Source organism: Sipha flava, unplaced genomic scaffold (genome assembly GCF_003268045.1).
Source record: "Sipha flava isolate LNK unplaced genomic scaffold, YSA_version1 207_pilon_pilon, whole genome shotgun sequence".
In the NCBI taxonomy this organism is placed as follows: Eukaryota; Metazoa; Arthropoda; class Insecta; order Hemiptera; family Aphididae; genus Sipha; species Sipha flava.
The window spans coordinates 390,092-403,850 of NW_020272813.1; the positions used below are offsets into that span (position 1 = coordinate 390,092).

The 13,759-nt window shown below is 35.8% G+C and overlaps 1 protein-coding gene and 1 pseudogene across 2 annotated transcripts in view; both read right to left on the bottom strand.

Annotated features, from left to right (window-relative positions):
* Positions 1–4,016: 4,016 nt before the first annotated feature.
* LOC112682567 (reversion-inducing cysteine-rich protein with Kazal motifs) overlaps positions 4,017–13,759 on the bottom strand; it is a 56,949-nt gene continuing 47,206 nt past the window's right edge. For both annotated transcript variants that reach the window (XM_025553198.1, XM_025553197.1), the window contains 7 exons: positions 13,124–13,400; positions 9,595–10,058; positions 8,251–8,455; positions 8,005–8,162; positions 7,484–7,611; positions 7,135–7,397; positions 4,017–4,593 (listed from right to left, as the gene is read on the bottom strand). In XM_025553198.1, coding sequence (XP_025408983.1) covers positions 4,182–4,593; positions 7,135–7,397; positions 7,484–7,611; positions 8,005–8,162; positions 8,251–8,455; positions 9,595–10,058; positions 13,124–13,400 — 1,907 coding nt within the window. In that variant the 3' untranslated portion in view covers positions 4,017–4,181. The remainder of the gene's footprint in view (positions 4,594–7,134; positions 7,398–7,483; positions 7,612–8,004; positions 8,163–8,250; positions 8,456–9,594; positions 10,059–13,123; positions 13,401–13,759) is intronic.
* Positions 10,082–13,113, bottom strand: LOC112682568 (annotated as a pseudogene).

Sequence of the window (13,759 nt, forward strand, 5' to 3'; positions counted from 1 at the left end):
CTGTTTTACCACACCGACCTCGTAACGAACAATACGACGTGCGCTATGTATAAATATGTTTACGTTTCCACCGTCACCGCCGACGACGATGTTTATCCAAAGTGATACCATGCGAACTCGGCGCGATGAATGAATGACACAGGGGAAAACGGTTCGCGTTCGATGACGACGGCAACCGCGCGACGATGATTAATCGTTCGCGTATTTTCACGCCGAGCAATCGTGGATTTTCATCAGAGAAAAATGTCACCAGCACTCGTGTTCCTGTGCACCATAAGTTACGTATTCGTATAGTGGTGTACACTTTGCTTTGCGCATTTGCCGTTGGTTTTCCTCGGCAGCTCGACGAGTGCGCGCTGAACGGATTCGTCTATTTTTATTTTCATCCATCATGGGTTCTTCATACTTATACGAGGTTTACCACCCCCGGAGCTAAACACTTTTTTTCTAACCTTATCGTTTGAAATGAAAAAAATAAAAGGTCTCGTCGAACCGTATGCTATTTGATGTACGGCTACCCGTGATCCCTCAACAAATATCGATTTTTTTCTTCTTGACCGGCAATACATACAATTATCGAGTACTCCTCCTTTTTCCCCCGGAGTTTAAAGCTTGAACTTACCACTGCTTCATTATACTTATTTTTTTGAGGTACATGCGTTTATTTTGCAATCCCGTTTCTTTTAATAATAGATAGCTAATAACGAACCATAGACGAGAATTTTCTATTTTTCTCCAGTTAAACCCTTCACCGTTTTAACATTGGTAGAAACCAATGAGTACCACTGATACAACTATAGTTAAAATTTATGTTATTAACTTCTTTAATCACGGAACATGTTTTTAATTTTTTATTATTTTGTGGTGTAACTGTGAAAGGCACTTTTAAATAAACACATTGAGTTGTAGGACATGAGTACGTATACCTATTACCTACATAAAATATAAATGTCATTAATGTCAAGGAGTTATACTTAATGGACATATTTCAAAATAAATAATTTAAACATTATTTCTTATTGTTAAAAAAAAAAACTTGTACATCGATATTCAAATAAAAGTATTTTAATTTTTTAATTTTTTTATTGAATAAATATTATGAATAAAATGAATAATAAAATTAAAATTAAAATTAGCAAATGATTAATACTATTAAATTGATATATAAATAAATAAACGAATTATTTATAAATATTAAAAAATAGATGCTGGAGTATTATTATATTTGTAAAGTACGACCGGTTTCAAACTAAAAATTTATCGTCTGGTTTATACAAAGTCAATAAAATCGCGAATAAAATTTGTTTGGCAATACTTTTATTTATTTATTTATTTATTTTAATATTGCTATATTATAATATTATGTTGTTTAATTATATACGAGTTGTAATGTTAAAAAGTTACCTCTACCTATGAATATGGTATAAACTGAGTGTTGTGAATTAATTATTTTTATAACCTACTCTGATTTTAAGTCAATATATTAAGAAAATACTATTTTCTCCTTTTATTTGATCTAACTCTATCAAATGTTTGAACCTTATACAATATTGCGACGGAAATTAAATCTCAGTAAATGTATGGTTTTTTTTTAGTTTTTGTATAGTTTATTGACTGACATTAAACGAGACCATTGGCATGAGTTTGTATTATGGTACGGCAAGATTAATGTGCATACATACGCAGTCCGTTCGTATTTAATTTTCACAAATATAAATTCTCGTATAGAATATATTTATACGAATTAATTTAAACGGTTTCTACTGTTTTCTATTATTTTTATCAATATTAAATTCGTATGCATACATTTTCTCAGCTCCTTAGCTTTTGACCATCATTATTTTTACGTCATAGACAATATTGTAGTATTTCCAAGAATAAGGTATAGACATGGCGTGTTTCTTTTCATTATGATATCGCTGTGCAGGTCTAATCCACATAATGAAGTATGTCAATGCGTTACGTGATTCGTCGAACTGAGATTTTATAATAATTAACACTGATCCGTAGTTCATTCATTTATTAAATTATATGCGATGAAATTATTTTAATGTAAAAATGTACTTTTAAAAAACATTTAGTTTACATACTGCTTAAAATACAATGTCATGAATTATTATACTACGATCTATTAAATTTGAAATGCGTGAAAAGTTACTAACGCTTCTTTGCGTTTATTATAACATTTATTTCTGTGATCTAATTACTACTAACTAAAATTAACTACAGTTAACTATTGTTAAATTATTTCAATTACAACTAAATCATTCTAAATATAGTTAATTATTTCTAAATAAAACTTATACCATATTATTAGATAATAATTATTTATTTAACTTGATTTTGTTGTTAACTATTAACTAAATAGTCATTAGTATACGACGGGAACGCAAAAAAATACTATATAATTATATAATTCATCATAGATTGTCCGATTTCTTCAATTCGACCTAAATAGTGATCAATTATCAATCAATAAATTTGTAATCAATCGCCATTTTATCTAGACGTTTAAATGCTAAAAAAAAAATAATAATAATAATAATCGAAAAACTTTAAAATATTTTTATTAAAATTGAAACAACGTATTTGCGTATGATTTTTTCAACAACATAATGAACTAATTTCATTTTTTTGATCTGTTTAATGCAAAAATCAGTTTGATTTTGGTTAACACATTTATTTTAACATTATTAGAAGCCAACAATATCAGTTATACTTATATAGTCAATGTCAATGATTAGATTTTCTATCAAAGTACGCTCGTATACTTATCCAACTTTTAAGTAATACAAATTACGAAAGTACATAAAATAAAACTCTAAACGAAGTTCAACGATTTACGGTTTTCGGTTATCCTGGCCATGTCTATCCCGCGTGAAACCGTCATTTTACATATACGACACGAGGCAAAAAGACGGAAAACATTGTATAATAGGCGGCAACTAAACAAGCATCACAATTAAAACACAACAGTTATATGTATCGTATACGTTTTAAGGGGTTTTCAATAGGAACGCTTGAACATTAACAGATCGTTGCGGTCGTGGCGATAAAGCATAATCGGTCATCAAACCATTCGCAATTATTCAGTAATGTATTGCAAATCACCACTGGAAGGTTATAAGCGTTGAACAACGAATGCAAGTTATAAAATATTATTTTCAAAATCAGTGTTCCGTTCAAGAAACGTTTCGCATATTACGTGATTTTCGTTCTCGACACAGCAGCTGAATCGACTATCGCTACTTTGGTACTGTGCGGGAAACCCCGGGAAAGTTAATTCCTTGTAATAATTATTATATTACGCTCATTAAATTTTGAACGGCTGTTTTAGAAAGCTTTCAAAAATTGTCATTCTCGCATTACGGAACGACGAATATACATATTCGTCTGACGAAATGATTAACAATTCGAATTTTCGTAGTTACCGTATAATATGGATAAACATCACGACATAACGTGTAAATGATTGTTTTTTCATCATATTATTGTATGATATAATATTCTTTGCCGAAAATATGCACATTTTTTCCGTGTTCGTGTAAAATTCGAACAGAAAAATATCATTAACTCACTGATTTCATACGTAACAGCTTCGTTAAAATAAAATAATAATAATTATTGCTAATCAAGTTGACAAATTCATTAACAAGTTAATTAAAACGAAATTTTATGTAAAGTGATCATACGTGTTATGATAGGATTAGGATAAGCTTTGGTTCTATTGTTATAACTAAAATTTAAATTATACACAACGGCGTGTTCGGATCAGCAACATAAGGTGTAAGATAAAGACCAGATCGCAGTGAGTTTCAATCCACTGAACTTCGAGATATACTCCGATGGGTTAAAAGTGTAGGGATCAACAACAACCACCTCGATTGTACGAAATAAAAAAAATGTTATTTAATATAATCAACAATGTATAAAATAGGCTTATACACAAGATTTTTTTTGTTTTGTTATCACAGTCATCGTATAGTAACAATAGTATTATAATAACGTTAAAATAAAATCATAATAAAAATGGTATGTACACATTAACTATAAAATAATCGACTTAAACACTAGATTATATATAGTTAAAGCAATACGTGAGGACGATAGAAATACAATATGGTACACACAACATTTATCGATGAGTTAAAATGAAATAAAATAAAAAAAAATTCAGTCGTTTAGATCACGAGCCGTGCCAGAGCCAGTGACAGCGTTACGGTTGCGGCCGGGCTCAACCCAAAGACTGCCGCGGAAGCAGTGCCGGCGCTGTTGGTAATCAGCTCGTGCACGGTCTTGGCCGAGATCAATGTGCTGAGGCTGAGGTCGGTCAGGATCCGCGGACTGGACGACTCCACCATGGTCGACAGCTTTTCCGACTCCCTCAGGCAAGCATCGAGTTGAAGCCTGGTCGGGTTCCGAACCGTGGGCTCGACGAGCACCAGCAGATCTCGATAAATGGTCAGGTATCCGCGGACCACGCATTCGGCCACGTGCACGTGTCTGTCCAACGCTCGGAGTACCGACCTCATGCTCAGAGCGTTCACGCTGGGCTTTTTCAATGTGTGCACCACCCGGTCCACTTGTTTTTGACTAAAAAATAATGATATTACATCGTTTTAGCTTTATAATACACGGTAATTGTGTTCCATCCGAAACGAACCAGCCGCTGCACGGATGAGATGTGTGTTGTTTACAATAACATTGAATTGCGAAACCGACAAGAAAAATATGACCCTCGAATCCTTAGGCGCAACTAGGGGGGTGCAAAAGGGTTTTTAGCATTACTGTTTTTTTCAGATCTATATAATCTATAGTAATTACAGTTAAACACCATTTAATTTTATTTTCAGCAATTTCAGCACCCTCAATATTTAGGCTCTAGTTGCGCCCATGCTCAAATCACTTTCCTGGGGGTACATTGGAACTCCCATTATTAATATTAAAATCTATTTTGTAGAGCGTTTTTCGGTATTGGAAAAATAGTATGTTCAAAATCATGAAGCACGCGGGATTATATATCTATTTATGGTCAGGCTTTAAAATACTTCCGAAAATTGAGCACAGTAAAATTTTACAGATTTGTTTTTTAATTTTTTACCAAAACGTATGTGTATTAAAATTAAATAAAACTATCAAATGCTATATTTAACCACTACACGGACACCGAATTTTAATACTTATCTATTTGTTCAGGTTAAAAAAAATATTTGCGATTAACACGGTTTACACGACGTATACTTTGTACGTCTATTAGAGCAAGGTCAGGATTTTATAGCACTGAACATTTTATTAATATGCATTGTAATAATATTAAATATTTGAATATTGATTAATATGCATAAAATATGTGTCATAAAAAAAACAAAATATGTATACGTGGAGATTTTTATTTGAATTTGCAATATTAAATAGTATTCATTTTTTTTACCATGCTCGTTACCATTAAATCAACACAGTTAAGTTTAAAGATTAAAAATTTATGAAGCTGCCTATTATTTATTAATATTTGATTTCAATCAAAAATATGCGATATAAAACTTTAAATTTCGGTTCTCTGGAAACAGCAATAACATAAATTATTAATCTGTTTTTTAAGCGCATACGTCTTACGAGAAAAAATACCTCATTAAATCCTAACTTGAGATTTATAAGCAGTGGCTTAACAAGGGTATGACAAACGGTGACTACGCCAGGAGCATGTATGCAAAGGGACGAAAAATTGTTCGAAAGTCGTATTTTTATCCTATCCTCAAAACGAAATGTTTCCATTATACTTTTTGAAATGTACAGATTTTGTTTAATTGTACATATTACGTGAGAATTTAATGACGAAATTATGACAATAGCGCAAGTGAATTTATTTGTAGGAATTTTCATACAAAGAAATTATCAATGAATTCACCACTCTTAAAACGAGAAAAAAAATGTTTAAAGTTTAAAATGTACACTGTCACAGTAGCTAATAAATATGTATATGTTAAGGTGTATGATCGCATAGCAGAATGTTTACAGTCACCGGTGTACGTTGACATTTACCGATAATTTTGGTGAATGTTATCAATTATTTCAAATATCTCACAATGCGGACATTTATCAGTATTTTTTGACATGCGCAATAGTTATTAAGTGAATATTGACATGTCTGACAATGTATATAGTTTCGCCCTCCACGACCAGTTTTTATATAAGCTTCGTGCATAATATCGTGTAATTCTTCGTTCTTTACATAGTAAATAATTTCAGTTTCACCTACTTTTATTAATGGGACGATTAGTTTATGATTATCCATAATATCCACAACGTCAAACCGATTAAATCGCCTGTAATCACTTCGTTGTTTATTTTTTTTTTTAGTTTAGCATTTGTAACTTAAATTATATATTTATTATATTTTCAGTGCTTAAATAAAAACAATTATCTTTCCTTTTTTTTAATAAAAGTACATTACATTTTTCATAAAAAATATCTTTCATATTTTTATCCATTATTAATTTTAATTCAAATATAATATTATAAACTGTTATTAAAGCGTTGTGCTTGGTTTAGAATACGCGACAATACTGAGGAGGATTTATTTTATATTATCTAGCAAACAATTGATTATCGAATTTTCTCATGCGATAACATTACTGGCGTCCAAACGTCTTGAATGCATATTTTGACTGGACGATAACGTTAAATCTAATCATAAGTATTATCGATCCTACAAAATAATACAAAAATACCTTTTACATGCATCGTGCTTCAAGTGTAGACAACATTTACCAAACACTGATTATAAATGTCAAAAATCACCGATGTATGAACGCATTAAGACCATTTACTACGATTTTTTGTAAATGTGAACATACACCGGTAACTGTCAACATTCGCCTACTGCAGTCATACACCTTAACTTATATATTGTATGCATAAAAAAAATTTGTAAAGTTAAAGGTTCAATAAAATATCGTTACATCAAATTTTCAATTGGTAAAAAGGCCATTTTTTCTAGGTGTTCCGAGAGCGGTGGCAATTCTTTCTATGTCATTGCTTACAAGTCAACGCGTGGGTTAACGTAGTAATAGTTTTGTCATTCGTGCAGAGTTGTCTGGCTTCGACCGATATTATGGAACACTTGCGCGCACCCACCTGAACAGTATCCGCAGGGCTCCGGCGCACTTGGCGCAACAGGCTCCGGGAGGTGTGATGCCCACGCACTCTTCCTGGGCGAGCGCCGGGCAGCTGACCCCGGCCCCGGCGCAGTACGGACGACCGTTACGCCCAATGAAGCCGGACGTCACGCATGGTCCCGTGTAGTCGACACTCATCGATTCCGCGAACGCCGCGCACTCAGACGGATACGTGTTCCCGTCCACGCCGCACACGGGCCCGCCACTTGCGTTGCATCCCACCTGCGGAACAAGCACATACATTATAGTATTATGCGAGCGGTAGCGTTCATGTCGGAAAACCCTTTTCTCCGGCCACGTGGACTCACCAAGCAGGGACCGCTGTACGCCAACGATTTGCCGGCTCGCAGCAGGTAGCACAAGTTCGCGTGCTCTCTGTTGTCCGTGTCGCACACCGGGCTCTTGGCAGTCTCCTCGCACGAGTCCTTTTCCGAAACTATAAAATACCGACGTCACCATGTTAATAATATCGGCCGACATACCTGCACCACGGTGTATGGGGTTCTCTACGAGCACATATTCCGGTCCGGCAAAGAATAATTCACCCGTAGAAAACGGGGAAAATTGCACAGCTAATCTAGTATCAGAGTACGTAATCGACGTATAACTGATGCAGATAGAAAGCGAAGGATATTTAAACACCACACCATTACTCTAATACAAAAAATTTAGGTCTGAATCTACGGTAAACCAATTATGGCATCCGAAAAAATCATAAATCACAACACGAATTCAGACGCCAGTTTTTTACCAGCTGTACGAAACGAATTAATCAAAAAACAAAAAATGCCACCTTATTGGCTTGGATAGAAAATGGTCGTGCACTTACTACACTTGTATTGGATGCAAGACTTTTTCAACATGGACAAGCACACCTGACGAGCGGGCACACATTTCTCGTCTGATCGGCAAGTGTGGCCGCTTGCACAGGGGTCATCGTTCCAACACGTGCCAAACTTGAGGTCCAGATCCGACATTCCAGCACATCTGCAAAAGAAAAGAAGCACGGGAAGAGGGATTAAGACTCATTAGTTTGAGTGTATAGTTAACGCGGGCGGCGGCTCTTTTCACTCACTTGGCCAGACACGAGTTGGGGTAAGTGTTGCCGTTGAATCCGCAGACGGGTACGTGGTGAGCGACACAGTTACACGGAAGTCCGGTGTGCCTGTTCCGGGATCCCACACTGGCCGCGGTGGATTCACAGTGTTTTTTTGTGCAGGTGATCTCGCCGGCGTAACAGTTGCACGTGTTGCAGTCCATCTCGAACGTGGACCCATGATCTATACGTACAAGACAAATACTAAGACATTTGACATCATGACGATAATCGTGTGCATAAATTCATTAGAGGCCGTGCAACTCGCGGCCCACCCCCAACAATCCCTCTAATTAAGTACAAGTGACAACAGCGGTGATGTAATGCTACCGTTGCATTACTTACATGCAGTGCCGTCGTTAGCGAGCAGGCAACTTAGGCAATTGCCTAGGGCCTCGCACTTAAAATAAATTTGGGAGCCCACAGTTTTGTCAAGTTAGAATAGTTAAATATACTTAGATGTAAGCAATGTCGGATCTAGGAGGAGCAAGTGAGTATGCTTGTCCTAGGCGCAGTTAGTATAAGGGCGCTCTTGAATTAACGGAAAATAAAAAATGTCATGAACATACATATATCCATACATCCATCATCGTAAGGACGCTACATTTTAATTAGCCCTGATCCTCAAATTTCCTAAATCCGGTACTGGATGTAAGAAAATTATACTGATTTTGCCTAAGGCCTCGCAAAAGCTTGCGACGGCACTGCTTACATGTAGTAACTTACAACGGTAAATACCCGGGCACGTTGAATTAGTTGAATCATATAATGTCCCTAATAGGTTTAGGTGTTATTAAAATATACATTCTAGGTCTCATCAACGTAAAATATTATTGTTTTCGCGATAATGATTGACTTATTATGACATTAAATCCAGAGAAGTTATTAAATTTGAATTCGTTCGTCATTATCGATTGTATCGCCATCTGGTCGTCCCTCATTCCTCTCACCAATGGTATTCAAACATTTAGTGAAGGGAGGTTAAAGAAATAACAAATAATATAATTTATCACAAATAAGGTAATAGCAATTATGGAAACAAAACATTTTGTTTCAGTTTTATCTTTATCGATCAATTATACATTTTTTCACTTACGATAAATAATTAACTGTATTATTGAAACTATTAATTTATTTTCTAGTTATAAGTAATTAATTTTACTGCCTGATTAAGTATTGATAAAACACAAAGGAACCGTTTAAAAACCATATTTTTATCTTAGAGTCTAACGGGCTTAAGGTTTAGACCCTTAGGCGCTCGTCTGAATAAATCGGGTTAGCGAACGAGCCAGAATGAGTGATGGTAACAAGGATTACACTCACCGATCGTTTTGCCGATCAACCAACAGGACTGCAACTGCGAACAGGGCACCTGCTGACACTTGTCGATGCCCTTCTTTGTACACTGGCAGATCTTCACGCAGCCCTTTTGCCCGTTGAACGTGGGTATGCTGGCGTACGTGTTCTCCGGCACCAGGTAGTGCGACACCTCGCCCACTTTACAGCCGGCCACGCACCGGTACGGCTTGCACGCGTGCCCGATCCGGCAGCCGCGGTTCACTAAGCACACCTCGCCGGGCGCGCACGGGTTTCGCTTGCACGGCGTCGTCACCTGCGCCACGGCGGTCTGCTGTTGCGGAGGTGGTGTCGCATGCTCCGCGAACGCCTTGAGCGGCACGCAGGGACCGGAGTCGGCAGACAGACGCGCGCAAAGGGCGTTGGCCGACAGACCCGGTCCCACGTTCGTCCAATCCATGCACGTGCTCAACAACTCCAGGCAATCATCCCTGTAAGATACGTATTTAAAATATTTTTAATTGAATAATAAAAAATATCCATGCAACGGAAACGATAGACAATTAAATAATAATTAAATAAAACTTCATTGAGCCACGCGATCGTCAATTTTCACAGTAAGAAAGCGGAAACGAATCGATAGAGATTATGTAATATTCCTATAAAATATGTCGAATTTTGTTCAAAAAATGCTTGAATTATGTTTTGTGCGTCAGAAATGATAAGAGAAATAAAAAGTTCAAAAAACCACTTAATTGTTGCTGTTCATATTAAGCATTAGTCGAAACGAGGTTGTTTGGAAACGTTGTAATGTTTTTTAAAAAATGTAATTTATACACCGTATAAATATGGATTATTTTTGGATTACGATTGCATACATGCACCATAATATAGAATACTACTCATTTTAATAGTTTGAATAAATAACCTCATGCGGTAAAGGTCCACTTCTCAGTGTTGTCAATAACTATGTATTGTTTCAGTCCGTATTGTTATGAAACGTATTTTTCATATCGGTCAATATTCATCAAAAATAGTTTTTGGATTTTGACACGATCTCCACTACTCATCTTAGAGTTGTCTAGATAGTAAAGGAGACGCCCCATTTTTTTTAATATCATATTTGGATTTCATAATTCTCCATAAGCCTTAAATTTCTTGAGTGTGTACTTTTGTTTCCGGGTCAATAAAAAATTCTAAATGGTTAACTGTTAAATTAATATAACCATGATGATTTAATGTTGAGTACGCTCTCCATTGGTCACTATGAATTGTCATTTCAGTTTTTATTTCATTTTTAATAATTTGTAAAAGAGTTCTCGGTCCCGTTTTTCTACTATAAAAAGTCGCCGTTCTAATAATAAGTCTGGCCGTTTCCAACAAATTCCAAATACTCATGGGCCTACTATACGATTGCCATAATTTTTATTTGTACGTACTATTTCATCTTCGTTGTTGGAATTATTTATTTCTCTTAATGGCTGATGGTCCCCACACTGTAATCGACCACGGTTATACTTCCTTTTACCTTGAAAAAGGGATTCGTCAATTTGAACAGTACAACCAGGACCACCCATTTTCTTTCTTTTTGAAAAATAATATACTGGTATATCTCTACATAAATTATACCAATCAATGATGGTACTTTTACTTCTTCCAGTCCAATTTACAGCTTGATTTTTTGGAACTGAATCGACCCAGAACCAGAAATAACTATTTCCATTATTTCACATAACGATAGCTGACTATTACAACGACCGTGTAGGTAAAAAAGTCACTATCTTTACGAATCGATTAGTAAGTCTGGCAACTCCGTTTTGCACATCGTAATGTTACTACTTTTTTCATAGTGCCATCAGAATTTCGTTTTTTACTACTTCTTAAATATTTCACAAGTTGGCCATTACATACAACACCGTCTTTCACCTTTATACATGTCATCGGATTATCGGCCAGTAATAACCCTCGGTCTTTTAAATATTGAACACCTACCACTTCATCTCTAATAATGTTCCTATATAGGTGACCAATAGTAGATGTCATGTTGAATTAGAAAAATTCACATAAAAATTCACACGCACAAAATAAAAGTCAAATAAAAAATCACAAAACGAGTGCACGCCACATACAAATGAAATTGGAACTGTACTGACTGAGGACAGTAAAGACATTATTAATGATTGTAAATACCTATCGGAGAAAAATATCGAAATATTGAACAAATATCGAACAAAAATAAAAATAAAGTGTCCATAACGACAATAACCACGATAAAGAAATCTGTAGATCAACTCAATTTTATCGGTAGGCCGAGTAACATTCGTAGGTCGCATATTGGACCGTTACCCCCGTGCGTATAATATATATCCTATTCGGTTTTTTTTTACTAAAGCGACGTCGTGTACAAGCCGTACATCGTTTTCGTACGTCGGCGCGGTCGGACTTCAAACGACAATCGGGCCGAAGAATAAATGTAACCGACACGTTTTTTCTTTCTTTATTTACTGTCAAACGTGTGTGTACGTCGAAACGGAGTACTTATATATGTTCTGTTTCTATTTATCGTGTTCGGCTGTCAATATAACACGACGCTATTTTAAACCTTCGTTGCGAAATTCTTCACGCGATTCCGAACACACACACACACACACACACACATACACATAAACATACACACATACACATAATATAATATTAATCCATGGCGATTGGCCAGCGACGATATTTTATTACGGACAGATTATCGACGGGAAAACGCTAAAAAAAATTAAATAAAAATAAAAATCGCGTCGATCGACGACGCACGGACGACCGTTCAGCAGTAGTTGGCAACGGACTGACGCGTCTTTTCGTTAGAACTTCTCTTAATTATAATTATTATTTATCGTTGCGTGATTCCGTTTCGTTTTTTTATACATCAAGAGGCGTTTCACGGTATGAGCAAGAGAGAGAAAGAGACGACACACGTCGCGAATCACAGTAGACGTCTGCCGTGCTATTTCCGCGCACCGAATACTAATCAACGCGATCGCACCCCGCATTATTATAATAGTATTATCGTACCGATACAACACTGTAGTCACGATCCGACTACTATTAAAACGCATTGACATAAATTGAGATTTTTTTTTTGTCGCAGAACGTTCAACGTCTTCTTTAAGACGGTCATATATCTGCAAATTTCGTCATCGATCAAGTAGTATAGACTAGAGATGAGTGTGAAAAAGAAAAATATACGAATTATTCACTTAAGCGCGCGTGTCAATATGAAATAATTGAACAACATACACATTATTATCAGCTATATGTAACTGTTACGTTTAAAAAATGATGAAACATCAAATTATCTTTTATAATCAATGTTTTTCTTATTACATTAGAAAGTGAAGTAAACAATTATGAATTATATTTAAATTGGCATGCATACTGAATCGCCGTTATCCCTGCAGGCATATTCAATACAAATACACGTTTTTTGCTCTTTTGCGTACATGATTTCAGAACACCCATTGCAGTTGACACACGCAGTAGTTATACGTTTATCGAATGGACTTACCGACAAATTTTGTTGATGTGTGATTCCCTGGTGCACGGTCGTATCTGCAGAATGCAGGAGACCGCTTTCCAGCTGTCAGGCATGCACTTGGTGATGTTTTTCAGCGGCAATTCGTAATTGAACAGGTTTATGTTGCCGCGTCGACGCCACAGCATCACGTCGAAGTGGGCCGCGTCGTCCGTTTGTGGCGAACAGCTTCGGAACAGTTCCGTGGGTCGGTTGTTGAATGCCGTGCAATAGTTCAGACCGTCGCAGCTCAAGTCACACGGTTCTTCCACTGTTGACATTTGAAATCAAACGTCATATCAAAAACCGTACAAATGCTGTTTTTTATACTAATACGAATCATGAGCCAAGAACAACAACTGACGAATCGAAGATTATAGATTTCGATCAATGCTCTCCAAATTTATAAAAAAAAATTTAATTTTATGCGAAACACTATTCCAAAAAACTACCTGTTTTTAAACATTATTTTAGGATTTTTTAAAAACTTTTCGTTTTATGAGGGAATTTTTTTCAATTTTAAAGATTCTCGAGAAACGTTACTTAAAATAATATATAAAAACAAAAACAGCCACCTGGTTTTTCAGTAACAAAATATTTATCTTAGCTTACATGGGACTATCAGTCATG